Below are 25,273 nucleotides of genomic sequence, written 5' to 3' on the forward strand. Positions count from 1 at the left end.
GTCCTCTAAGCACAGCAGCCATTATTGTCTTCATCAGAGCAGCTGAGACTGTACAAGGCCTCTCAAGACTGAGCCCTTTGACATAGAAGTGGAGGGACCTGCATCTGGGAACACAGCCACTCCTACCATACTTCTCCAGCTGCTACTCTACCCACAGTGCACGTGGTCTCCTGGTCTCTGAATACACTAGAACAGCGGTTCTAACCCTGTGGGTTATGACCCTGTTGGGGGTTGGATGACACTTTCACAGGGCTTGCCTAAGACCATCTAAATATCAGATGTTTACATTACAGTCCATAACAACAGCAAAATTACGGTTATGAAATAGCAACAAAAATAATTTTATGGTTGGGGGGTCACCATAGCATGAGGAACTGTGCTAAAGGTCATAGCACTAGGGATATTGAGAGCCACTGTACTAGTCTATACAGTGTGGAGGAAGTAGAGCCTAGTGGGGGGTCCTGTCTATGCAGCCATTGTCAAGTCATTGTCCAAACCGGCATGAGACTGTTTGGTGATGGAGCTGTTTGGACCTGGGTAAAATTATTCCTTTGGTGTGTCATTAATGCTCTGTCTTATATCCCAAAGAAAAGTATGTAACATCAGGGCTGGCTTACCCTGCAAGTGCTATTCAAGTGTAGGCATCCATCCAGGTCAAGGAAAGATATCACACACCCAGGACCCAACAACTGTGTCCATCAACGTGCCATTTATTTCCATTTGTCTCTTGGCTCCTTTGATAACGTTGGCAGAACTCTTGCTGAGCACCCAATTATCTGACCCTTACTCAGGACAGGGGCTGGCTGGGTGGCCAGCTACTGGGGTAGGGCAGGAGGAGGCAAAGAGGGGAGCACTCTGTGTGGCTTCCAAGGGTCTCAAGGGGAGTCATTGGAGCTCTTTACAATGGACTCATTGATAAAGTCCTCCACCTCAGGCTCAGGCAGGCTAACCTCAGGATGCTCATCCTCAGAGGAATTCTTGAGTTCATCTTCTTCACTTCCCTCGTCCTCCTCCTCTTCACTGCCCTCACCCTCTTCACTATTTACTATTTCCTTGGACTGGGAGGATCTGGAGCCCATACCAGCACTGGAGAACACAGACAGCTTGGGCTCTGAAGGGCTCCTGGGCATCTGATCCTGGACTATACCAGGATCCCGAGGGCTGAGAAGCTGGCGGATTGGCAACTCAGGGCGGAGGGAGAATCTGGACCCTGCACTCTGGTCCTGATTGGTGTCACCAGTAAGCTTGGGCTGCACAGAGGGGGATTCTGAGCTATGGCGGGAGGTGCCTACACGAGAGGGGCTAGGGTGGGAGGCCACTGGCCTGGAGGCATGCCTCATGGCCTGCCTTGCCAACTCAGCTTCTTCCAATTTGCGCAGAAGGCAGGTCCAGTTGATGTCTGAGGACAAACGGATGTGGGTGCCCTTCACCTTCTTGAAGCCCAGAAAGATGTCCATGAGAACCTCAGTGATAGGAAAGGAAATGAAGCCAAGTTGCTTAGTGAGGCTTTCCTCAAACTTGTACTTGCAGATAAGCAAAGAGACTGCCTGCTCAACCAAAAAGCCAGTGAGTTCCTCAAACCAGGGGTTAGAGATGTAGGACAAGCTGGACACAGATGAGATGGACGGCAGAGGCTTCTTCCTCGGAAACTTGGTGCCAGGGCTCTGTGTGACAGGCAAGGGGGAGAGGGAGATGTTTAGCCCTGTTGCTGCCACCTCTGCTGCTTTGAGAAGCATCTTTCTGTGCCTCCTGGCAGCTTTACCAATCATCCCTGTTACAGACAGGGAGGCCACACACACACACACACACACACACACACACACACACACACACACACACTAGGATACAGACCTGCCACACCTGCTCTGCCACAACATTCATTCTCCATGCCTCAACTATGAGGGCTAGAACAATGCCCACCAGCCTGGGCAGCCTGTGCTCCTGCAAGCTAGTGTGCAGGAGGAATCACATCTGAGCCTGATGATGGAGGGTTGAGAGATTTTCAGGACCTCCAAGGGTCAGGCTCCCTATGTCTTCATATACATTTCCTGACCAATGTCCCCTTTACCAAGCAGAAAGACTGGAGAGTTCTACAGCTGGATTAGGACAGCTTGACCTGCTCGACCCTAGAATACAGAGTGGTGCTCTTGGCAAAGACTCCTGTTCATAGGAGACATGTGCGAGGGTCTCTGAGATTCACAAAGCCAGGTAGTGGTGGCGCACGACTTTGATCCCAGCACTTGAGAGGTAGAAGTAGGGAACTCTCTGAGTTCAAGGCCAGCCTGGTCTATAGAGAGAGTTCCAGGACAGTCAGGGCTACAAAGAGGCTCACAAACAATAATTTTTAAAAAATACCCAAATTGCAGGCATGGTGATGCATGCCTGTAATCCCAGCATTTATGAGGTAAAGGCAAGAAGATCAGGAGTCCAAGGTCATCCCCTACTATGTAATCAATTTGAAAGACCAGCCTGGGCTACATGACACCCTGTCAGAGGGAAAAAAAAAATTGCAGGGTAAAAATAGCCTTTATTAATCTTTGACAACCCCTGGGGAAATAGATAGGCTAGGTTTCCTGGTCCCCAGCAGCTTGTATCTACCCCAGGAGATTTCTGCAATTCAGGGCAAAAGATCTTGTCCTTGGGCATCAGCAACAATGGCTACCAGACGTGGGGGAAGGAGCCCTTTCCCTGCGAATGTTCTTCCAAGACCCCCAGCCCTACTTGGGAGGCCACTTCTGTACACACTGCAGTAGAGGAAGGGAGAAGCTTTTTCCCAAAAAAAGGCGTGGGGAGAACACAAGGAAGGGGGTGGGGGAGGGAAGAGGATGCTAGATCGGGCCTCTAAGGCGGCCAGAGGCAACCTCCACTGTGATCCCAGGGGCGGGCAGGGTGAGGTGCAGGCCGTGACAGGGCTGAGTTATCTGGTTGGAGTTCAGGGCCACAGGTGGTTTCTGCAATTTGGGATCCGAGTCAGGGGACTCCTGCACGGAGTGGAGTGAGGGGCTAGGGACATTAGACACTTGTGTAGGCGTCACCTTGAGCCTGAATCTGGTAGTCATCTGGGCATTAGACATGGGGGGGGTCTCCCGTCTGCCCTTGCTTTTCTTGCGAGCTGTCTTAAGGCTGGAGGCTGTAGTGGGAGAATCACAAGGCTCCACCCCATCCTCCCTGCTGGTGGGTACGGATGCCTTAGAGTCCGGCTGTAGAAGATCAGAGTTCCCGGGCAGCATTGAGGTGGGCTCTGAGGCAACAGAGAAGAGGGGGAAGCCATCGTGGCGGCAGGCATGGCTGAGCTTGTCAACGGCCTGGCTGACCACACGCTGCAGGGCAGGAAAGAGGCGATGCTCAGCCAGGAAGTCCAGGGTACAATGGGGTTCCCTGAGTGAACAATAGGCAGGCAGGTTGAAGGATGCTGGCTGGTTTAACAGTGACTTCATCTCCTTGTTTAACTCTTCCTTAAGGAAAATCATCTCCTGTTCTCCGAGTCCCAACTCTGATGGTTCAGGGGTGGTTGAGCTGGAGCCCCAAAGCCCAGAGAACCAAGACAGGGGCTGCTCCCGGGTCCACTGACAGCTGGTATGGTTGCCCAGTGAGTCCCACAGCAGAGAACCCTTCCGGGAGCAGGATTGATTCAGGCCTTTCTGCAAAGAGAAAGGAAGGCTGAGCAGTGTCCAACCAGGCCTAACAACCCCAGCCCTGAGCTCAGGCCCACCCTGCACCAGCATTAGCCAAGGCAACAGATCTCACCCCTTTGTTCTCCAGACGCAGTAGCCTCTTGAGGTTTTTCTCAAGCAGGAGTTTGTCCCTCATAGGTGGCAGTGAGCCTATGGCTCGAGCACCAGAGTCACTGTCCTGGCTGTGGGACCCCAGCCAGCCAGCTGTGATGCTGCTATGACAGTCAGACACGGAGCTGGAGCAAGATGGGTAATTGTTTGGGCGCCCAGCACACAGCGTGGGCCGAGTGCGGTGCCGATGCACAGAGTTGATGCTGGGTCTGGCTCGAGCTCGCTGCCTACCACTTGGCACCTCCAATGGGTCTTGTACATCCACCAGTGGCACTCCAGCCTCTGTCTTTGTGGCAGCCAAACGCTCTGTTGCCTGCTCCACCACTGTCTGCAAACTGTCCAGTACCTGTCCCTCTGTCAGGAAATCCAGGAAGGTGCCAAACACCTGAGGGCGCCTAGGCTTTTGCTGGTGGCCCTGGTGCTCTGAGTATTGGTTCATCGATGGTAGGTGTGGCACACGTCCAAGTTTGTAGGTTGACCCCCTTTCTGGCAGCAGGTGCCTCTTGTGCAGCTGCATCTGAACAGACAGACTTGTCATAGCAGGCAGGATGCTCTGCAAGGGGTAGGGGTTATTTCTGCAGTCCTCCTAAGGTGCTGGGTGGGACTGAACAATCAGAAAAACTTTTTCTCTTTTTAGGTTTGTTGGTACTGGGGCTTGAAGCCAGGGCCTTGAACATGTTTCCGCAAATGTTCAACCACTGAATGCATTTGATTTTTTTATAACATCTGTGGGTGCATGTGTGTGTGCCTTAGTGCACGTGTGGAGGTCACAGGACAATCGATTGTAACTGGTTCTCTCCTTCTACCGTGTGGATCCTGAAGATGGAACTCAGGCCATCAGTGTTGATGCCAAGTGCCTTAACTCACTGAACCATCCCCCAGCTCTGAATTACATTAAAAGTCTGGTAATCCTGGGTTTGAATCCCAGCTCTGCTACTTTTCGGCTGTGTGACAGTGCTCAGAACAGCTCCCCTTCAGGCCTCCTCTGCAAGGTGGAGGGCCTGAAGGTCCCCAATGCCTATATTTCATATACGCCAGGCCTAGCTGGGAGCCTGAAAATGGAATTCTGTGTTCATGGTATGAGAGGGCAGTTATGAGACCCTTCCTCCTCTTCTACCTCCTCCTGTCTCCAGCACAACCCTGCATTGTCTTCCCTGGGGCACTACACTTGAGGACTTCTCCAGCTGAGTCTCCACGCTGACTCCATGCTCCTCAAGTCTTCCAGCCCACCCAAGTACTACCTGAGGGCCGCAGGGAGGGGCGTGTGAGAGGGTGGTCTGGGCTCGGCAAGCAGGCATAAGGGGAGTGAAAGCTAAGATCAGGGTGTTACCAGGTGACCCAGTAAGATAAACTGGAAATGAGAAAGCGGTGGGAAGTGGTCCAGACACTAACGTCGGGTCAGCTGGACAAACTTACCCGAGCCGTGTAGGTGTTGTGACCAGCTTCGTCGTCAGCCAGATATCCTGAGTGGTGGCGGTACCTTGCCATGATGTGGGTAATTAAATTTGTTTTCTGCTTCCTTTCTCAGGTTTGACAGCACAGACACAGACTCCTCTGCATAGAGCGGGAGAGGAAATAAAGGTAAATCCAGGCCTCCATGGGTCCCTCACTCCTGTAAGCTCTGTCCTTCAGACATCCCACCCTTCTCTGCTGGGACCTGCCAGGCATCTGCGGACAGTTGCCTTCTGTTTGCGACTGTCTGGGACGACTAGCGTGTCCAACAAATTTTTCAGACCCGAGGCGCCTGGGAGCCCCACCAGCTCACCAGAGTCTCCTGTGCGCTTCTCAGGGTTCGCTCGGTCAGCACCCTTTTAAGGACTACCTACCGCACAGTGCCCTGGAATCCCACCCCCACACACACCCCCAGCGGCTGAGGGTGTTAATTTACATACTTCATTCTGATTGGCCAGAATCTGGCCTCCCGTTCATTATCTTCCCCGACACAATGGTTCGGGGTGGGGCCCACATTGGCTCCTCCCCCACCTGGCTGGCTTTTTCTCTCAAGCCAGCTAAACCGTGTGTGGGGATGTTTATAGATTTGACTTTATTCTGCCAAGGGGTCTGAGTCTGGGGCTTGCTTCTCTAATCTTCACAGTGAAAGCCACAGCCTCCACTTAGGATACAAACACCTTCCTCAGTTCATCCCTGGTCGCTGTACAGACTTGGACCTCCGACTCTTGTTGGCTTCCTTCCAGGGCTTCTTCCCTCAACCAGTGTGGACTAGCCAGCAAGTCTTTCTTTTTGGAAGCAGTGAAGAGTCCTGATTTTCCACATAGACCTAGCTTCAATTCCTGCCCCTGTTTTTGGTTTGTTTTGCTGATGTGACTCAGCCTCTCAACACCGCCTCTTCATCTGTAAATTGAGCTGAGCACCCTTCCACAAGTGAGTATTACATTATATATAGGTTTTTGAGACAGGTCTTCTCTGTGTAGTCCTGGCTGTCCTGGAACTCACTCTGTAGACCAGGCTGGCCTCCAACTCAGAGATTCGCCTGCCTCTGCCTCCTGAGGGCTGGGATTAAAGGTGTGTGCCACCACCCGGCCGCATAAGATCTTTCAATATACATTGCACCTTATGGAAACCCCATATAAACTCACCTCAACTTTTTTCTTTTCCCCTTCATCATAGAAGCTTGTCATTCCCAACAGATTCACAGCCAGCTCACCCTCCACTGCCACATTGTCTTTCTCGTCAACAGCTGGTTCTTCTTTAGGGCAGGCATTAAAGCCAAGAGCCCTAATCTCTGATGATTCCATTCACTCCCAGCACAATAGGTGCTTAGTAGTTCCTCTTCTCCATCTGTGGTTCTCAGGGCCCAGGGCCTCAAGGCCTCTGGCCTTTCAGAAAGCAGCCTCCCAGAGGGGCACAGTGACTGGATGGTGCCTGAGGGTTCAACAATCACTATGACTGGACCCAGCAGTGTTTGCGCCAGGAACTTGGCTGAAGGGTACTTTGAGGCCTCCAACCCTTACAAAGCATCATCAGGTACTGTTGTGATTAAACTATACTCTTTCCCCTCTGCCTGTGATCCAGGGGGTCAGATAAGGTGGGGGGTAACCAGAACAGGTCAAGCTCCAACCTGTAGAGAACAGTTCTTGCTCCACTCACTTCTCTGGTGAATCTTCAGGTTCCTTGGCTGTAAAACAGAAACAAAATTACCAATATCACAGGCTTGATTTGAGTAACAGGTGTTCCACAAGAGAAACCAAGACAGGCTGGGCATGCTCAGTTCGCAGAGTGCTTGCCTAACATGCATGAAGTCTTTGGTTCAATTCCCTGTACCAGGTGTGGTGGCACATGCAAGGGTCAGAAGTTCAAGGCTAGCCCCAGCTGAATGAATAGTGAGGTCAGCCTGGGATACATAAGATTGTGTTTCAAACAATATCAAGACAGCCACATTACCAAATGCTGGCTGTCACCATGGTGACTATTGGTAAGTCATGGGTAAGAAAACCTTACTGGACAAAGAGCAAATGTGAGGTGTTGAAAACGTTGCCTGCAGATCAAGATGAAGTGGGCTAAGGCTTTCTCCAGTGTAGCCACTGCTCTGCATGCTTGTGTTCCTGTCACGCAGAGCTTTTACATCCAGGCAGTGGTGCACACCTTTAATCCCAGCACTGAGGAGGCAGGGGCAGGCAGATCTCTGAGTTCAAGACCAGCCTGGTCAGAGTGAGTTCCAGGACAGCCAGGGCCACACAGAGAAACCTGTCTCAGGAAGAAAAAAAAAAAAGAGCTTTTAGTAAGAAAAAGCCTCCCACCCAGTTAGAGCCAGTGAGGAACAGACTATTTGAAAAAAAGTAAGAACATCTAATAACAAGAAAAAGCTCATAGGCACTGCATAAAACCAAAAAAAAAAAAAAAAAAAAATCAACATCACAAGGAGGAAATAGCCTGCCATCTTGCCAGGCGGTGGTGGCCCACGCCTTTAATTCCAGCACTCGGGAGGCAGAGCTAGGTGGATCTCTGTGAGTTCGAGGCCAGCCTGGGCTACCAAGTGAGTTCCAGGAAAGGAGCAAAGCTACACAGAGAAACCCTGTCTCGAAAAAACAAAACAAAACAAAACAAAAAACCTGGCATCATCCCTTAGATGGAGAAGAGTAGGTGAGCATCTTTTCTTAGAGAAAATAATTGAAGGACAGTACTGCCCAGAAACTTAGCAATGGTAAAGAAGAGCAAGGGGAATTTTTCTTGAGTATTTCTCTTGTTTTCACCATTAAAAAAATTACTTTTCAAAAATCAAATTTTCTTAGAGCTAGAGCTAGCTCAGTGGTAAAGAGCTTACTGCTCTTGCAAAAGACTGGAGCTCAGGTCCCAGCGTGTGTTTATATGTGAATCAATCACAACCATCTATTAACTACGGTTCCAGGGGATCCTATGCCTTTTCCTAAGTCTCAGCAGGCCTAGACACATACGAGAGAGAGAGAGAGAGAGAGAGAGAGAGAGAGAGAGAGAGAGAGAGACAGAGAGACAGAGACAGAGAGAGACAGAGAGGATAGACAGGAGAGAGACAGGAGAGGGGAGAGAGAGGGGGGAGAGGTAGAGGGGAGATAGAAAGAGGAAGAGAGAGAGAGGAGGGAGGAGAGAGAAGAGAGAGAGAAGGATATAGACATGGGCCAAAAAAAATTGCAGAGCAGTTGACCCGGGCGTTTGCAGTACTCGCAGAGACCTCTAGGTGGCAAAAGCAACCGCGGCGTGCAGTCACATTTAGGTGTGTGCGTCGGGGTGGGGCCTTGGCAGCGTTCAGGGGCGGAGTCCGGATGCTGCTGCCCCTTCCCTCCGGTTTCCAGACAGCGTTTGGCAGCAATGGCTTGGCCCCGCGTGCAGCTGGTTGTCACCGCTGATGACTTTGGTTACTGCCCGAGGCGCGATAAGGGCATCGTGGAGGCCTTCCTGGCAGGAACTGTGACCAGCGTGTCACTGCTGGTCAACGGCACAGCCGCAGAGAGCGCGGCCGAGCTGGCCCGCAGGTAAGGGCGGTCCCCTGCAGGACCGGGCGGGTTTGGGGGGCCGCCCGCTCGGTGGCAGACTGCTCGCTCTCGCGTTCCGCCTGCAGACACAGCATTCCCACGGGCCTCCACGCCAACCTGTCTGAGGGCCGTCCTGTGGGTCCGGCCCGCCACAACGCCTCGTCGCTCCTCAGCCCAGAAGGCTTCTTTCTCGGGAAGATGGGATTTCGGGAGGCCTTAGCTGCTGGAGACGTTGCTTTGCCCCAGGTGCGGAGGCGTGGCTGCAGGAGGATGCTCATCAAGATCCTCAAAGCTCAGCCCAGAGGTTTTAAAGGAAGTCGTTGGGGCAAACGCGGATACGCTCCTAGTTCAAACACTGGAGCAGTCACACCGTGGCACCAAACGGAGTTCTTCGTTCCAGAAGTTCAAGGTATCTGTGCCCCTCCAGGTGCGGGAGGAACTAGAAGCTCAACTCAGCCGCTTCCGGGAGTTGTTGGGCAGGTCCCCCACGCACGTAGACGGGCACCAGCATGTGCACGTGCTCCCAGGTACGCGGATTGAAACGCCCTGATGGGGGGGGGGGGGGGCTGCATTCTAGGGTTGGTGGGAGGTCGATGCTGAGCCCACCCCTCCAAGCAGGAGTGTGTCAGGTGTTCGCCGAGGCTCTGCAGGCGTTCGGGGTGCGCTTCACTCGGCTGCCAGTAGAATGCGGCGTGGGCAGCTGCTCGTGGCTGGAAGCACCAGCGCGTGCCTTCGCCTGCACTGTGGAGCGCGATGCCCGGGCTGCCATGGGCCCCTTCTCCCGCCACGGCCTTCGGTGAGCGCCGCCCTCCTCCACCCCATCCAACCCTGCCGAGTTCCCAAAGGTCCTAGTGCGTTCACTTGGCCAGGTTCACTTGTGCCCTTTTCTCGGCCAAAAAAGTTAGGAATTGACCTGCTGTCCTGCTTCACCCTCTGCCTAGTTCTACCGGTACTCAGGCAACATCTCTATCTTGGCACTCACAGGTGGACCGACGCCTTTGTGGGCCTGAGCACTTGTGGCCGCCACATGTCTGCTCACCGAGTCCTGGCGTCACTGGCACGGGCCCTCGAAGATATCCCCGCTGGCCGTGCCCTGACTGCCGAACTGATGGCACACCCAGGATACCCCAGTGTGCCTCCAGCAGGGGGATGCGGTGAGGGCCCCGATGCTTTCTCTTGTTCTTGGGAGCGGCTGCATGAGCTGCATGTCCTCACTGCACCCACCTTGAGGGCTCGGCTGGCCCAGAATGGTGTGCAGCTCTGCGCCCTAGACGACCTGGATTCCAAAAGGCCCGGGGAAGGGGTCCCCTGTGAGGCAACTCTTGAGCCCTTCCTGGAACCTTCCCTACCCTGACACCAAAGACCAGCTAGCTACGAACTGCCTCTCACTGTGGAGGAAGGCCAGGGTTCAGCCTGGTTCAGCCTGGAACCAGGCCTTGGAACAGAGTCTAGTTTCTTAGAATGACAAGTCACTAACCCAGGTCCTCGCCGCTGAGTACTGCTGCAGGCAAGCTAGTCTGTGACATCTGGATTTAAGGCCTGTTTGAGCATCTGATGCCAATTCATGTTGCAGTTAAAACACTTCTTTAGTGGAGCAGTGGAGAGAGGTTGGTGTGTTAATAAAATGTCTTTCAGATTTGGCTGGTTTATAGTCCAGGTAACCTTCGCAGAAATAAGAGTGGGCACAGAGAACTCCTTTGTGGCTCAAACCAAGATATGCAAAAAATATCTTCACTTTCTAATTTTAATTATTTTTCATCCTTTAAATCCCTTAAAAAGTGCATGCATGCGCTTGTGTTGGGAGGGGGTACATGCATACCATGGTCCATATGTTTTGTTTTTGAAATGGGGGTCTTAACACGTTGCTCAGACTGGCCTTGGAGTCCTGGGCTCCAGGACTCCTCCTCCATCACCTCCTGCTAGCTGGGCTGCAGCCCGGACCACTGTGATCTAGCAATGCTTACATTTCTTTTCTTTCTTTCTTTTAATGGGAGGGAATAAAAGATCCCCATTAGGGTGTTTTGGGGAGGCATATGGTAACAAGCATTAGTTTCATTTAAGAAGATGTTACCTGAGGGCCCACAAGATGGCCAAGTGTGTAAAAGTTCTCGTGTTTGATCCCTAGGACTGGTGGAAGGGAAAAACCAACTCTCAAAATTGTCCTCCCTCGACTCCACACACCCACACCCACTACAGCAGGAGTTTTAGTTGTCTGAGGGGGAGGTAACCTGTTATATGGAAGCCACTTCAGGGAACAAAGAGGCTCTGCAAGTTATAGGAGTGTCTAGACTTTTCCAGGAGAGGTAGTCTTCTGCAGAAATGAGAAACTGGGATTCTAGCTACATCTGCTATATGGACGCTCTGCCGGGAGGGAGGAGATAGGAAGGGATGGAACACAGCTTTACACCATTCTGGAGGATGGAAAGGAAACTGGAATACCACATGAATGCTAAGGCAAAGCCAGACTGTCTGGGATTACAGCTGTGCATCATCACTCCCAGTTTACGTTTTTTTTAGGACGAAGCCCAGTTTCATGCATGCCGTGTCAGTTCCCTACCACAAACTTATAAGCGGGGGTTGTAGAGCAGGGCTTTGAACTTACCTGACGTGGCCTACATCCATCCTGGAATTGGGGGGAAAGGAGGTCAGGGAAGCAAACTCCCACCTGAGCTGCTAAGACGTGTGGCTTTCTGAAGGGATCTTGTTCCTCCTCCTCCCTTGATTGGCTTCAGTCTATTATAACCTTCCTCGACCTTGACTTCGGCAGTGATTCCTTTGTCTACCATTCACCTCCTCACCTGACTCCTGTGGTTCGGGCACACATTCTTGTTGGCTGTTGGCTGGAGGTCTAGTACAAGGGCAGACTGTTTCTACAGACAGCTCCTAGATTGTGATTCTACAATGGAGTGCTCAGAAGAGAAGGCTCTGCTGGGATACTGCCCAGCCTACAAATGGCAAATCAGTGTGATCTGGGCCACACTGGAAGAAGAGAAAGGTTCTTTAGAGGTAAGCTTCCTTCTTTGGACCTTGAGCACGGTGCTGGGTAAGTGGTCTGTAATGTCTGCTTTTCCAGGACTGCTGTCTTGAGTCATCCAGGAAATACCATTTACAAGACATGGCCTGGGCTGGGCACCATGTTACAGTGTCAGTTTCTTCCTCAACTTTGTTGTCTGGGGGCAGTGCTGTTTGCTCACATAGGACATGGGCAGGGCAGGTCAAATCAAACTGTCTGACTTCTCCCTAGATTAGACTGCACAACATGTGTGGGGACACATTTCTTAAGGCTAGAGGAAGTGACATGCCAAAAAAAGCTGAATGGCTTACAAGCTGCTTACTCAGCAGCAAGGAAACTAGGCCTTTGGCTACAGGAGTTACAACAGTCAGAATGCAGGGGGTATGGGACTTAGGAGCTAAATACTTATTTGAAGGGAAACAAGGGAGGAGGAGGATTCTGAGTTCAAAGCCAGCAAGGCTCCAGGAATGTCTGGAAGCCAATGTAAAACAATGCCCAGGAAGTATTCCTCCAAGATCTACAGACCCGGCTGGGAAGGTAAGCTCACCTCATCTGGTGCCCCCTTGTCACAGGCCTGACTGGCGCTGTAGTGTCTTAGTAGCTGTCTGGGAAACCCAGTGAGTTTCCAGATATGGCTATGATTCAAAGACATATACTCTTCAGTTCAAGCCCCTGATCAAACCCTTCTCAACTTGTTCTCACGTTTGCTAAATGCAGTTCACATTTTCTTGTGGCTATAAGGATGAAGTGACATCTTGTGTGTCTGTCAGTCTCCTCGATATCCATAGAGTCTCTGCAGTTTTCCCAGTGTTGACCGCCCCATCTACTTCTACCTGGCAAGACACCTGTATTCCTTTTAGAGGCTGGCAAGCAGAGGAAAGAGACCAGAGGCCTAGACAACTACTCTCTCTAGTTTCCAAGAGCACAGACCCCCAGCCATGTCCATCCCCAAAGGAAGAAACCCATACACCCAAACTAGTGTCTGAGAACATTTTTATTAAGGACAGATGGGGTCACAGCATCTTAGAAAGCCTATTCTCTGCCATCGTGGAAAGAGCAGGACAAGACCCGGGCACTTCAAGGAACCAGGGGGATGTGAATTCCTGAGCCAACTTGTGTCAGGGGTGGGTGGCTGGCTGGCTGCTCACAGACATCCCCTTCTCTAAAGGATCCAGCTCTTCTTTAGTTTGGAGTAGCCAGAGCTGCCTGCCAGCTTGCTCAAAGCCTGCTCCAGGGTGGGGCTAAAAAGAGCAAGGCATGCAAGCCCAGAGGGACACTACTGACTCCAAGCCAGAGCCCTGCTTCCAGGGCTGGCCATGGTTGTCAGTATTAGGGCTGAGAGTCCCTGAGGGTCTGCTGGCATAAGGGTACCTTCCCATAGTGAGCAGAGAGCAGTGAGGGGTAACAGGCAGGTAGAACTAAGCTATCAGACAGTTGGACTATCTCTAGATTCAGAAAAGCAACAAGAACAAATGGTTTGTTTGGACAACTTCTGACAGAATTTGGCATTTTATTACAAATCTGAATGTGAGTAAAATAAAATCCATTGTCACTTTTCTGCCAATGAAGAGACAGATGTAGAAACGCAGGCCTGGTGCTCTGGCCATCCTGGGCACATGAAGTCTCCAGAAACCTGCCCCATGCATACCTAGAACTAAAGCACAGTTCATTTATGCACCAAAGGAGCCAAACACTTGGAAAACTATAGTGTTACACTGCCTGAGAGAACCTGTCTCACTCCTTTATAGGCAAAACCCAGAGCTGAGCTGTCTTCCAAGTAGGTGAGCCCCAGGTCACCCTGAAGTTAAAGAGCTAAGGTTAAAGCAGGAAGCTAGTCTTGAGGCAATCTTCTTCACAGGATCTAGACCCCTAAGTGAGTTGGTGAACACAGGCAGTCAGGCCAACAGCTTCCTCAGGGTATCACTACTGCTTCAAGGACAGTCCCACTTGCCTTGAAAAGACATTAACATTCAAATCTTGACAAAGTTCATTTGATGATAAATTCTAAGGTCAAATTTTATTTCTACAAAAAAAGGCAATGAAAACAATATAAAACATATTGAAAAGATATTACTGAGTGAGCTTCAAGTGGAGCTTGACTCTGGAAAGGCCATCCTGTTCCTGGGCTGCATCAGCAGCTGCTCTGAGGAAGGGGCAGCTGGTTACAAAGCAGAAGCCACCAATGCTGATCCCACAAAGGGCAAACCATGCGGAGGGAGACAGTGGTGGCCTGCTGTGCTGAGGAGTTGGGGCTCCTTGGCACAACTCAGCAGAGCTTGGTGGTGGTGAAGCTTGAGATTTCAAAAGAATATCCTGGCTTTTGCTTTGCCTGCAATGACCAGCAGGCCATCTACCACAGTTGCAGGGAGGGCTGCTGACTGGAGACATCATCACACGAGTGCATGGCGCCCTCTGCTGGCAGACCCTCCCTCCAAGGTCACCACAAACCTGGTATTGCAGGGTTCTCTACAAAGACTGGGCACAGCTTGACCACGGGTTGGAAGCGTGGGGGTCTGCCCATTGAATCTGTTACTGTGGAAACACTTGCTAAGATTTTATGTAAAAGCAGCTTCCCTTTGCACAGACATTCTGGGTTTTTTTTGGGGGGGGGCATTGATATTGTTTTATAATTTTTTAAAGAACATTAATAAGGTGGCATGAGGGGGACTTGAGCTATCACCCACAGGCAGTGTGGCACAGGAGAAGAGCTGCCGGCCCTGCTACTTCTGTGGGGAGCTGGGGCCTGTCTGTGGAAGGGCATTGAAAGGGGAAAGGGCAACAGGGAGAGGGAACCAGACTTTTTTTTTTCTTTTTAAAACCTGGGCTAACTGTAACTTTGAGTAAATTTTGGGCAAGAAAAGAAATGCCATTCTTTTGAAGTAGACTGAAGCAGTGATTCTGAAAACAAAGCAAGCAGAACTAGAACATCGGAATTGTTTAATCCTTCTTTACAGGTTACCTAGACCACTTTTGATTAAGAAAACTGTAGAAAGTTAGTAACTGCCACAAGCGGACGCCAGGTGGGGGCCCGTGTCAATTTTCCACAGAGTCCTGCTTTGCGGGGTATCTGAGTACTGCTCGGGGCTCTGCTCAAACTTGCTGGAATCACTCATGGCAGATTTTAGTCCACAGGTCGCTTTTCCCCATATTTCTTTGTAAACTCTTCAGCATTCTTACAGAATTTTTTACGGTCCTTAGAGTATTCTTCAGCTAGGTCAGCCCGGAGTGGGTGCTCAGGCTGGGGGTCATTCACCAGTGCTATGAGGGACTGGATTACTGCCAAAAGAAGGATAAGGCATTGAGGTTAAAACAGACTCAGAGAGGGTACAGGTAAGATGCTACTGGCCTCGGGAAAAACTGCCATCTCTACACTGACTGAAATCCTGGTTGCTCCTTTTTTTTTTTTTTTTTTTGAGACAGGGTTTCTCTGTGTAGCTTTGCACCTTTTCTGCATCTCGCTCTGTAGCCCAGGCTGGCCTTGAACTCACAGAGATCCACCTGCCTCTGCCTCCCGAGTGCTGGGATTACAGGCGTGCGCCACCACCTCACGGCCCACTCCTTCTTTCTAATGACCTGGAATTCCTGACCCTGCTGAGTGTTGGGAGTGTTTCGTAGTCAGTGCTTTAATGGATGCAAGGGTGGCTCTGTCCCAAGTGAGCTACATCCCATGTCCACAGTGTGCTTTAAAGACAAAGCAGCCTTCTGTTTATTCTGAACATCAGAACTCAACCATCTCTTCTGTAATCAATCAGGAGAGAGACAGATGATCACTAACTTAACAGCTTGACTGATCCCCAGCCTCAGAAAAGCCTTGTAGGCTTGAAATGTAGTGAAACGCAGTGTATTGGTAAACTGTCATATGCTGTTTTGAACTGAGAAGCTGGCTCTGGAAGACTCCAATGTCAAGTGTTCTCCAAGGTCCCTTATCTGAGGATGTACTATAGTCTCAGTGACAGGGAGCAGAGAATAGCAAAACAGCCTAGGAGTAAATACACTGAGAACAGCTAGAAGGTAAACAATTTCCAACCCAAGTTACTGCTGTTTATCTCATGACATAAAAATGCCTGCAATGGGAAAGACATGGAGAGTTGGAAGTTCAGCATGGAAAGAAAGCTCAACCGGAGCTCCAGTTGACACCTCCACCCCTATCTATCTGCTATTTGTTTATGTGCCAGTTTCACCTGGAGACTACGCTGCCTGGGACTCTCTCTTGCAGATTCCAACTGGCTACCTTTAAAGAAGGATAACCCTTGCCAGAAACCAGAGGCCATGAACCAGATCAATGACTCATTGCAATGAACATTTTGCTAGTAAAGCTGACTGGACAAAAGGGCACACTGTGAGACACACTTTGGTTCCTAATGCCACCAGGATGAATGAAAAGGTATTGGAGAGGTGGGAAAGATAGAGAAGCCAAGAGGGTTGTTTGGGGGTGCTTTGTTCTAGACTTGTGTTATGTTTTATTTTAGTTTTTTTGTTTTGTTTTGTTTTTTTAATTTTCTGTTGAGGAGGTACAGGGGTGAAGGGAGAATATGGGGGGACCAGGAGTTGAGTGGAATTGAGGTACATGATGTGAAATTCCCAGAGAATCAATAAAGAAATAATGTTTAACAAAAGGACACTCCCCCATGTAGGTGTCATGCTACCTATCCCCGATGTTTCTAGACAGGTTCTCACTCTGCAGCCCTGGCTGGCCTGGAACTCACTTAAGTCAGTCAGGTTGGCATTGCATTTACACAGATCCCCCTGCCTCTGCCTCCCAATTTCTGGGACTAAAGGTGTGTACCTCCCACCCAGCACTATATATTCTTTTACTCTGGCTTGCTCTTAATAAATTTACTCATTCAAAACTGAAAATGTGGATAGTACAGATCATTTTCTGAAAAGTACAAAACATCTGGAGGTCCTGGCCCTTGTCAGCCCCTTCTCCTGTGCTCTGGGGACAGCAGGCCTGTTCACATCTCTATGGGTCTGTACATAAGGTCACCTCTCCAGGCTTTGTGTGTGGTGGGTCAGTATGACACACTCCGCTCAATAGGGTACTTCCAATCATGAGAAAGAAAAAAAGAGCATTATGAAGCTGCACCTGTCTGTGAGCAATAAGCCCACCTTAGAGGAAGTATCGAAGACAGGATTTACCACAAAAAGTGCTCAAGTGACCAAGAGATAAGAAAGCATACAAATTCCCAAATCATAACCTGTAACTAGATGTGGTGCCATCACAGTTTAAATTATTTCACTTAAAAGCATAAGACAATCCGGGTGATGGTGGCACACGCCTTTAATCTCAGCACTTGGGAGGCAGAGCCAGGCGGATCTCTATGAGTTCGAGGCCAGCCTGGCCTACAAAGAAAGATCCAGGACAGGCACCCAAACTACACAGAAAAACCCTGTCTCGGGGGGGGGGGGGGGGGAGAGGGGGGGGAGAAAGAAAGAAAAAGAAAAAGAAAAGAAAAAAGCATAAGACAAGAAGGTCCTTAGCCAGAATCCATAAACTGTAAAGAGAATCACATTGCCATGTTGTCTTTTTGTAATTGTTTCATGTACCATGCTATTTTAAAAGTTTGTATACCATGAATCCACGCTTTATTATGTTTTTTTATGGCTATATATTGTCACTATATAGAAATACCACAGTTGATTAGTTTTTTTTGTCAACCTGACACAGGCCTGGTTCATCTGGAAAGAGGGAACTTCAGCTGAGAAAATGGCCTGTAGTCAAGTCCATAGAGCATGATTAATGGTTGACATGGGAGAGCCCAACTCACTGTGGACTGTACCACCCCTAGGCAGATGGTGCTGGGTGTATAAGAAAAAACTGAGCAAGCCATAAGAAGCAAGCCAGTAAGCAGTACTTTACCATGGTCTCTACTTGAATTCAACTTTTTCTTTTTTGAAACCTTTTCTCTGTATAGCCCTGAAACTTAAGAGATCTGGCTGCCTCTGCTTCTAGAGTGCTGGGACTAAAGGAGTGTGCCACCACCGCTAACTTCAGCTTCAGTTCTAACCTCTAAGTTCCTTCTCTGACTTTCCTTCAAGATGGATTGTAAGCTATAAGCTGAGATAAACCTTTTCTTCCCCAAGTCACTTTTGGTCACCGTGTCTTTGTCCCAGCAATGGAAAGCAGACTAGACACCATTATGTATATCCATTTATTTGAGCCTAGTATGGCTTGAGCTGCAAGGAACATGAAGACAACTGTTTCAGGACAGAGGAGTGTGCTTGCTTGGCAGATAAAAGCTCTTGCCTCTAAGCTAGATTCCTGCCATTCACATGGGTAAGGAGAGAACTGACTCCCTCAAGTTGTCCTCTGACCTCCACATGCATGCTGTGACATGCACTCATACACACACATAAACACATGAATGTAATTAATAAAAATGTTTGTGTGAACCCATGGTTTCATGGGGGGTGGGGGGCATACACAACTAAAAACTGACCTGCTGGATCACAGAAGCATTTTTTTTCATGTTGCTTTTCCACTATGCTTAATTTGTCTGTGTCTTCGTGTTAGAATGCACACATTTGTGCATGTGACTTCAGGGCCCAGAAGAGCTGCAGAGCTGCAGAGCTGTCAGCACCCAATGTGACTGGTGGGAACTGAATTCAGGAACTGCTGAGGAATCTCTCCATTTAGTTAAAAGACCATTCTAACTTTGCTGTCAACAGTCTTATCTTTCTCTTGTCTTTTCTTTTTAAAAAAGACTTATCTAGGGCTAGAGAGATGACTCAGCTGTTAAGAGCACTGGCTGCTCTTTCAGTGGTCCTGAGTTCAATTCCCAGCACCCACATGGAAGCTTACAGTGATCTGTAATGAGATCTGGCACCCTCTTCTGGCCTGCAAGCATACATGCAGACAGAACACCGTATTCATAATAAATAAATCTTTAAAAAGAAAAATTTATCGGGGTTGGGGATTTAGCTCAGTGGTAGAATGCTTGCCTAGTAAGCGCAAGGCCCTGGGTTTTGTCTTCAGCTCTGAATTAAAAAAAAAAAAAAAAATTTATATATTATTTTATGTGCATAGTGTTTTGCCTGCATATATGTCTGAGCACTGTGCATATACAGTGTTCATGGATGCCTCAGAGGGCACTGGATCTCTTGCAACTCTAGTTAAAGATGGTTGCTAGCCACCATATGTATGCTGGAAATTGAACTATGGTCCTCTGGAAGTGTAAGTGCTCTTAACTATTGAGCCCTCTCTCTCCAGCTCCCAATCTTATCCTTTTTATTTTCCATGTCTGTCTAATAAAACACAGCTTTGAGGGACTGGAGAAATTATGGCTCAGTGGTTAAGAACACTGGCTGTTCCTCCAGATCTGGGTTCAATTCCCAGCACCCACATGGTAGCTCACAACTGTCAGTAGCTCTAGTTCAGGGGATCCAACACCCTCTTCTGGCCTCCCTAGATACCAAGCATGCACAAGGTACACAGACATACATGAAAGCAAAACACCCATACATATAAAATAGTAACACTAACAACACAACTTTGAGACTCTCTAGACAGAAAGCCCTAAGAGAATCTAGAGATCAACAAAAGGCTGTATGGTGGATGACTGGCATGAGCTAGAGCCTATCCCATTAAAAAGACCCAAGAATAGGAAGCTAGATCTGAAAGGAGTCATCAATGGAAATGCTTCTAAGGACATAGGCAGAATAAACCACAAGCAGATGCTATTAAGAACAAGTGACTTGTTCACTTCAACATTAGCAAATGCAACAGAACTGCAAGATATTAAAAAAGAAAGATGAAGCTGGGCAGTGGTGGAGCACACCTTTAATCCCAGCACTAGGGAGGTGGGGGTGGGGGTGGCAGGTGGATCTCTGTGAGTTCAAGGCCAGCCTGGGCTGCAAAGTGAGTTCTAGGATGGAACCAAAACTACACAGAGAAACTCTGTCTCGGAAACTCCCCCTTCCCCCCCCCAAAGAAAATACACACACAAAAAGGAAAGATGATTATAGGATGATAATGGCTGGAAAGCAGTCAGAAAATAGGACCAGACAAACCAAGACAATGAACACAACAGCATCTGCTATATGGCCACAACAGTACCACACACGTAAGTGTGTAGAGGGATGGAGGCACTCATATAGCATCCCATAAGCATTTGTAACTCCAGTTCCAGGGGATTTAATGCCGTCTTCTGACCTCCTCAGCACTACATATATATGGTGCACAGACATACATACATTCAGGCAAATGAACACATTTAAGAAAAGAAGGAAAAGAAAAAGCATGTAGAGACAGTAAGGTACTCAGTGCCAGTGGCCCCTCCTCTGCCTGTGTACCCGCCTCTCCCGTCCTGAATCCCTCCTTAACTACTTTAAGACTCAGTCTACTTCCCTGTACAAGACTGTACTTGTTTGACCAATAGGACCCAGGAGGAGGAGGAACACAACAGTACTAACACTACACTGAGGTGTAAGCAGCCTGTTGCTTCTGCTTTCAACCTAGAGCTCCACCACTGCTATAAAGTCCAATCTACTTCATGGAGAATAAGCAACACACACAGAAAGCCAAGTGCCCAGCCAGCACCCATTGCCACACTGTGGCACAATTTATCCCCAATAAGAGTAGCTGAGTATCCCTGAGAATAACCACCCCTGTTTGAGACAGCCAATCTACAGAATGAGAAAAACAAAAAGCAACAAAAATGGTAACTTTAAGCCACTGTTTCATTTTTATCTTTTTTGTTTGTTTTTGTTTTTGAGACAGGGTTTCTCTGTAGCTTTGGAGGCTGTCCTGGAACTCACTTTTGTAGACCAGGCTGGCCTCGAACTCACAGAGATCCACCTGCCTCTGCCTCCCAAGTGCTGGGATTACAGGCATGCGCCACCACCGCCCGGCTCATTTTACCTTTAATTAGTTAGCTCTTTAAAAAATAATTTGCTTACTTTTATTTCATGTGCGTTTGTGTTTTGCCTGTATGTATTGTCTGTGTGAAGGTGTCAGATCCCCTGAAACTATAGAGTTACAGACAGTTGTGCACTGCCATGTGGTTGCTGGGAATTGAACCCAGGTCCTCTAGGAGAGCAGCCAGTGCTCTTATCCGTTGAACCACCTCTCTAGTCCCTAATTTTATGTGATGAGAGTTGTACCTACATGTATGTTTGTGTACCATGTACAAACCTGGTACTCTTGGAGGTCAGAAGAGGATATTAGATACCCCTGGAACTGGAGTTACAGGCGGTTGTGAACTGCCATAAGGGTGATGGGAATTGAGCCCAGTTCCCATGGAACTGCATCCAGTGAATGAATCATCTCTCTAGTCACCAGCCACTAAGTTTCAATGGGGGTTATAATACAGCATAGGTAACAGAAAATAGGAGAATATGGCATCCCATCCTGAATCCTGTCAGTGCTATTACTGACAGAATCAAAGCTGCACTACAAAGACTACAACAAGCAATTGGTTTTCTAGGAAGAAGCTCTGAACTGTCCCAAATCACAAAACCAGTAATTCTGTCACTATAGTTGAAATGAAATTCTTAAAGCACTGCCCTGAAGTGCAGGGAGGTGGTAGTACATGCCTTAATCCCAGTATTCAGGAGACAGAAGAAGTGGATCGCCTCAAAGTGAGTTTGAGGCCAGCCTAGTCTACAGAGCGAGTTCCAGGACAGCCAAGGGCTACACAGAGAAACCTTGTCTCAAAAACCAAAAATGAAAACTAGCCCTAACCTATCTGGCTCTTTGGAGGGAGGGGCACAGCCCCAACCTGAACCTGCAGCAGGCTATGAATCTAGATGTGAAGATAAAATGGGACTAAGACTTAGTAAAGCACCTGCACCCAGGCCTGAGAGCCCCCTGGCCCAGGCCTTCATGCCATCATTCCCAGGTAAAAGAGACTCTAAACTGGTCAGTGCCAGAGGCCCTGGTATAGAAACCCTTCTCCCCACGCCTACCTATGACTTGCCCCTGGGCGGGACCAAGACAGGAGCCCTTAAGACCCAAGATCTGGGGGCTGGAGAGATGGCTCAGAGGTTAAGAGCACTGGCTGTTCTTCCAGAGGTCCCGAGTTCAATTCCCAGCAACCACATGGTGGCTCACAACCCTCTGTCATGAGATCTGGTGCCCTCTTCTGCATACATAATAAATAAATAAATGAATGAATGAATGAATGAATAAATAAATAAATAAATAAATGAAAATCTTTGGAAGAAAGAAAAAAAAAAAAAGAGCACTGGCTGCTCTTCCAGAGGTCCTGAGTTCAATTCCCAGCACCTACAAGGTGGCTCACAAACATCTGAAATGAGATCTGGCACCCTCATCTGTACACATAATAAATAATAAATGAATGAATATAAATAAGTAAGTAAGTAAGTAAATATTAAAAAAAAAAAAAAAAGACCCAAGATCTGGATGTGCTGGCTCTCTTCGTTCCTGGTGATCCTGAACACTGGATGGTAGACCGAGCAGAGTTCTCCAGAGAACCTTGCTGGAACTGCGCTACACCTCTCCCAGATCCTGTAACCAACCCCTTTACTGGCTGTAAGTTACCCAAAAATAAACCTCCTTTTTAACTATGTGGAGCTGCCTTAATAAATCTCCCAATATAAAGTCTCTTTATTGGAAGTAGTGATAAAAGGACAAGGATGGGGCTGGAGAGATGATGGCTCAGAGGTTAAGAGCACTGGCTGTTCTTCCAGAGGTCCTGAGTTCAATTCCCAGCACCCACATGGTGGCTCACAACCATCCATAATGAGAGATCTGGTGCCCTGTTCTGGCCTGCAGACTGAACAATCACTGTATACATAATAAATAAATAAATCCTTGAAAGAAAGAAAGAAAGAAAGAAAGAAAGGAAGGAAGGAAGGAAGGAAGGAAGGAAGGAAGGAGGAAGGAAGGAAGGAAGGAAGGAAGGAAGGAAGAAAGAAAGAAAGAAAGAAAGAGACAAGGAGAACATCATGACACGTAATCAAATACTTTTCTAAGAAAAATGAGCATGGACATATATAGTCACATCTAATTCTAAGAATTACAGCCACTGTAGCCAACTATGTGCTTTCATAGGAATGCTACCCAAGTCTGACTGTGTCTGGTCTTGAACCCCCAAAGCACATACTGGGAGCTACAGGATTTGGTTCAACCCTTCTGTTAAGCCTGGCATGTCCTCACTAATATTTCTTCTAAGATATTCCAAATGCTAAGTGTTGTGTGCATCCAATACCTTCCTCACTTTCCCCATCTAGGCAGTATCACAATCCTTGATCACCTCCAAGGTCAGTGTCCATGCACAGCTGACAGCTCAACTGAGATGAGGCAAACCCACAGGGCTGATGGGGTTTCAGCAGGACTTCTGTGTTTGCTTGGGTTGCTAAGGTAGTAAGTATTTCTCTCAACTCTGTCTGATAGAGTATTGAAAGAGAGAACTTTCAAGCACCCATCACAAAGCAGTATTCCCAGAAAAGAGACCTATCTAAGGCAGCGAGAAGAAAGGTGCATGGCTCACCTTGGTCAGTCTTGGTGGCTGGCTTCCAGTTTTCAGCACTAATTACCGGCAGACAGACCTGCCCCTTCTCATCAATGTTAGGGTGATAGATCTTGGTTTTAAATGTGATCTTGGGTGGTTTGAATGGATACTCTGCTGGAAAGTTGATTTCAATTCTAAAGGCCCCCTTGTCGTACGGAGGGTTGTCCTAAAAGAAAAAAAAGGGTGGGGGACAAAAAGCCACATCAAAGTAAACACACCAAAGTCCATACACCTATGGCCAAGCAGGGCTGCTGTAATTGTTCATTAATTATTCCCAATAGTACACTGACTGGAGCCCTGCCACACAAAAGGTAATCCAACAACCAACCAGTATTTCTAGATAAGATGCCCAATGAATTTTGAAAAGGTCCGAAATCAATGTCATAATAACCTTATTGGTTTTTTTTTTCTATCTTTTTTTTTTTTTTCCCTCTGAGACAGGGTTTCTCTGTGTAGTTTTGCGCCTTTCCTGGAACTCGCTTTGTAAACCAGGCTGGCCTTGAACTCACAGAGATCCGCCTGCCTCTGCCTCCCCAGTGCTGGGATTACAGGCGTGCGCCACCATCACCCGGCTAACCTTATTGTTTTTAAATAGTGTGGTGGTTTGAATGAAAAGCCCCCCCACCCTCTATAAGCTCATGTTTGAATGCTTGGTCTGAATTTGGTGGAACTGTCTGCCAAAGACTAGGAGGTGTGGCCTTGCTGGAGAAGGTGTGTCACTGGGGGTGGCCTTTGAGCTTTCAAAAGCCCATGCCATTCCCAGTTACCGCTCCCTTTGCCTTGTGCTTGCCAATCAGATGTAAGCTCTCAGCTACTGCTCCAATGCCTACCTGCCAGCCCCACCGCCTGCCTGCCTGAAGCCTTGCTTCCCTGATGATCGTGGACTCACCCTCTGAACTGTAAGCCCTAATAAATGTTTTCTCCTATAAGCTGCCTTGGTCACAGAGCCTCTTCCTAACAGTAGAAACAACTAAGACAAGTAGACTGTTTATTCTTTTTTAGAGTAGCTTTAAGTAAACAATAAAGCTGAAAGTACTGGGGGTGGGGGAGACAGCCCAGTGACTTAATTTCCCTCAATATGCAACTCTTCCCTTACTAATAACTATTATTCATTCTTAAGAGAGTAAAATGTTACCATCCATGGATCTACACTTGCACATCTTTATCATTTGGAGGCTACTATTAAGTTTAAGACCGGAAGTTACACATTTTATGTGTTTTGCATACCATAAAACTTGAATCATATATTGTACAGCTGCTCTGACCTAAATGTGTCTGTCCTCCCAAACTCACCCATTAAAACCAAATCATGAGATGATGAGATGGATCAGTGGGTAAAGATACCTGCAGCAAAACTCTGACAATCTGAGTTAAAACCTCAGAACTACATGGTGGTGGTGGCACGGACTGATTCCACAAAATGCTGTGTGCTGTAGCAAATATGTCCCCATAGTCTCTCTCATCCACTCCTTCCCCTCTCTCTCACACATACTAATAATAAGTAAAATTTTAAAACAACAAAATAAAATCACCAGGACAGTGGTCTACAGCCTGGTCTACAAAGCAAGTTCCAGGACAGCCAGAGCTACACAGAGAGACCTTATCTTAAAAAAAAAAAAAAAAAAAGAAACCAGAACTATCCTGTATCTATCAATAACTTGAACTAATATTTCTCAGGACCTCTCTGGTATTAGGAGAAATGTTTCTGTTGGTTATAAGCCACACAGTTGACAGTAATTTGTTACAACAGTCTGAATAAATATAGATAGTAGCTTTCTGAGTGGCTTCTTCCATGATAATAGGCAATTAGCTCTTGTCTTTAGTACTAAATGACATTTGTCTGAACATACTTAAGAAAGGACATTTTGCCAGGTAGTGGTGGTATATGTCTTTAATCCCAGCACTCAGGAGACAGGGGCAGGCAGATCTCTGTGAGTTCAAGGCTAGCCTGATCTACAAATCGAGTTCCAGGACAGCCAGGACTATTACGCAGAGAAACCCTGTCTCAAAAAAATCAAAAAAGAAAGAGAAAAG

General features: G+C 48.2%; 3 protein-coding genes across 8 annotated transcripts in view; 1 reads left to right on the top strand and 2 right to left on the bottom strand.

Annotated features, from left to right (window-relative positions):
• Positions 1-694: 694 nt before the first annotated feature.
• Positions 695-23,281, bottom strand: Ccdc116 (coiled-coil domain containing 116). 2 transcript variants are annotated; one of them, XM_036197711.1, is made up of 6 exons: positions 23,219-23,281; positions 6,383-6,921; positions 5,202-5,339; positions 3,748-4,302; positions 3,036-3,641; positions 695-1,664 (listed from the first exon to the last, which is right to left on the bottom strand). In XM_036197711.1, the coding sequence occupies exons 3-6, from the start codon at positions 5,271-5,273 to the stop codon at positions 876-878; spliced, it is 2,022 nt and encodes a 673-aa protein (XP_036053604.1). In that variant the 5' UTR covers positions 5,274-5,339; positions 6,383-6,921; positions 23,219-23,281; the 3' UTR covers positions 695-875. The 2 variants fall into 2 exon arrangements, with proteins under 2 accessions (XP_036053604.1, XP_036053606.1); XM_036197713.1 differs by lacking the exon at positions 23,219-23,281 and adding an exon at positions 7,245-7,382.
• On the top strand, positions 6,050-10,392 carry Ydjc (YdjC chitooligosaccharide deacetylase homolog). Of its 4 annotated transcripts, none has more exons than XM_036197715.1 (5): positions 6,050-6,167; positions 8,573-8,752; positions 8,999-9,279; positions 9,371-9,548; positions 9,737-10,392. In XM_036197715.1, exons 2-5 carry the CDS (start codon positions 8,589-8,591, stop codon positions 10,104-10,106), a joined length of 993 nt encoding a protein of 330 aa, XP_036053608.1. In that variant the 5' UTR covers positions 6,050-6,167; positions 8,573-8,588; the 3' UTR covers positions 10,107-10,392. The 4 variants fall into 4 exon arrangements, with proteins under 4 accessions (XP_036053608.1, XP_036053607.1, XP_036053609.1 ...); XM_036197717.1 differs by lacking the exon at positions 6,050-6,167 and adding an exon at positions 8,839-8,998 and having other exon boundaries at positions 8,492-8,752; positions 9,180-9,279; XM_036197714.1 differs by lacking the exon at positions 6,050-6,167 and having other exon boundaries at positions 8,488-8,752.
• Positions 12,742-25,273, bottom strand: part of Ube2l3 (ubiquitin conjugating enzyme E2 L3) — a 55,792-nt gene continuing 43,260 nt past the window's right edge. For both annotated transcript variants that reach the window (XM_036197722.1, XM_036197723.1), the window contains 2 exons: positions 23,219-23,405; positions 12,742-15,041 (listed from right to left, as the gene is read on the bottom strand). In XM_036197722.1, the coding sequence (XP_036053615.1) occupies positions 14,887-15,041; positions 23,219-23,405 (342 nt within the window). In that variant the 3' untranslated portion in view covers positions 12,742-14,886. The remainder of the gene's footprint in view (positions 15,042-23,218; positions 23,406-25,273) is intronic.

The sequence above is a fragment of the Onychomys torridus genome, chromosome 8 (assembly GCF_903995425.1).
Source record: "Onychomys torridus chromosome 8, mOncTor1.1, whole genome shotgun sequence".
Lineage (NCBI taxonomy): Eukaryota > Metazoa > Chordata > Mammalia > Rodentia > Cricetidae > Onychomys > Onychomys torridus.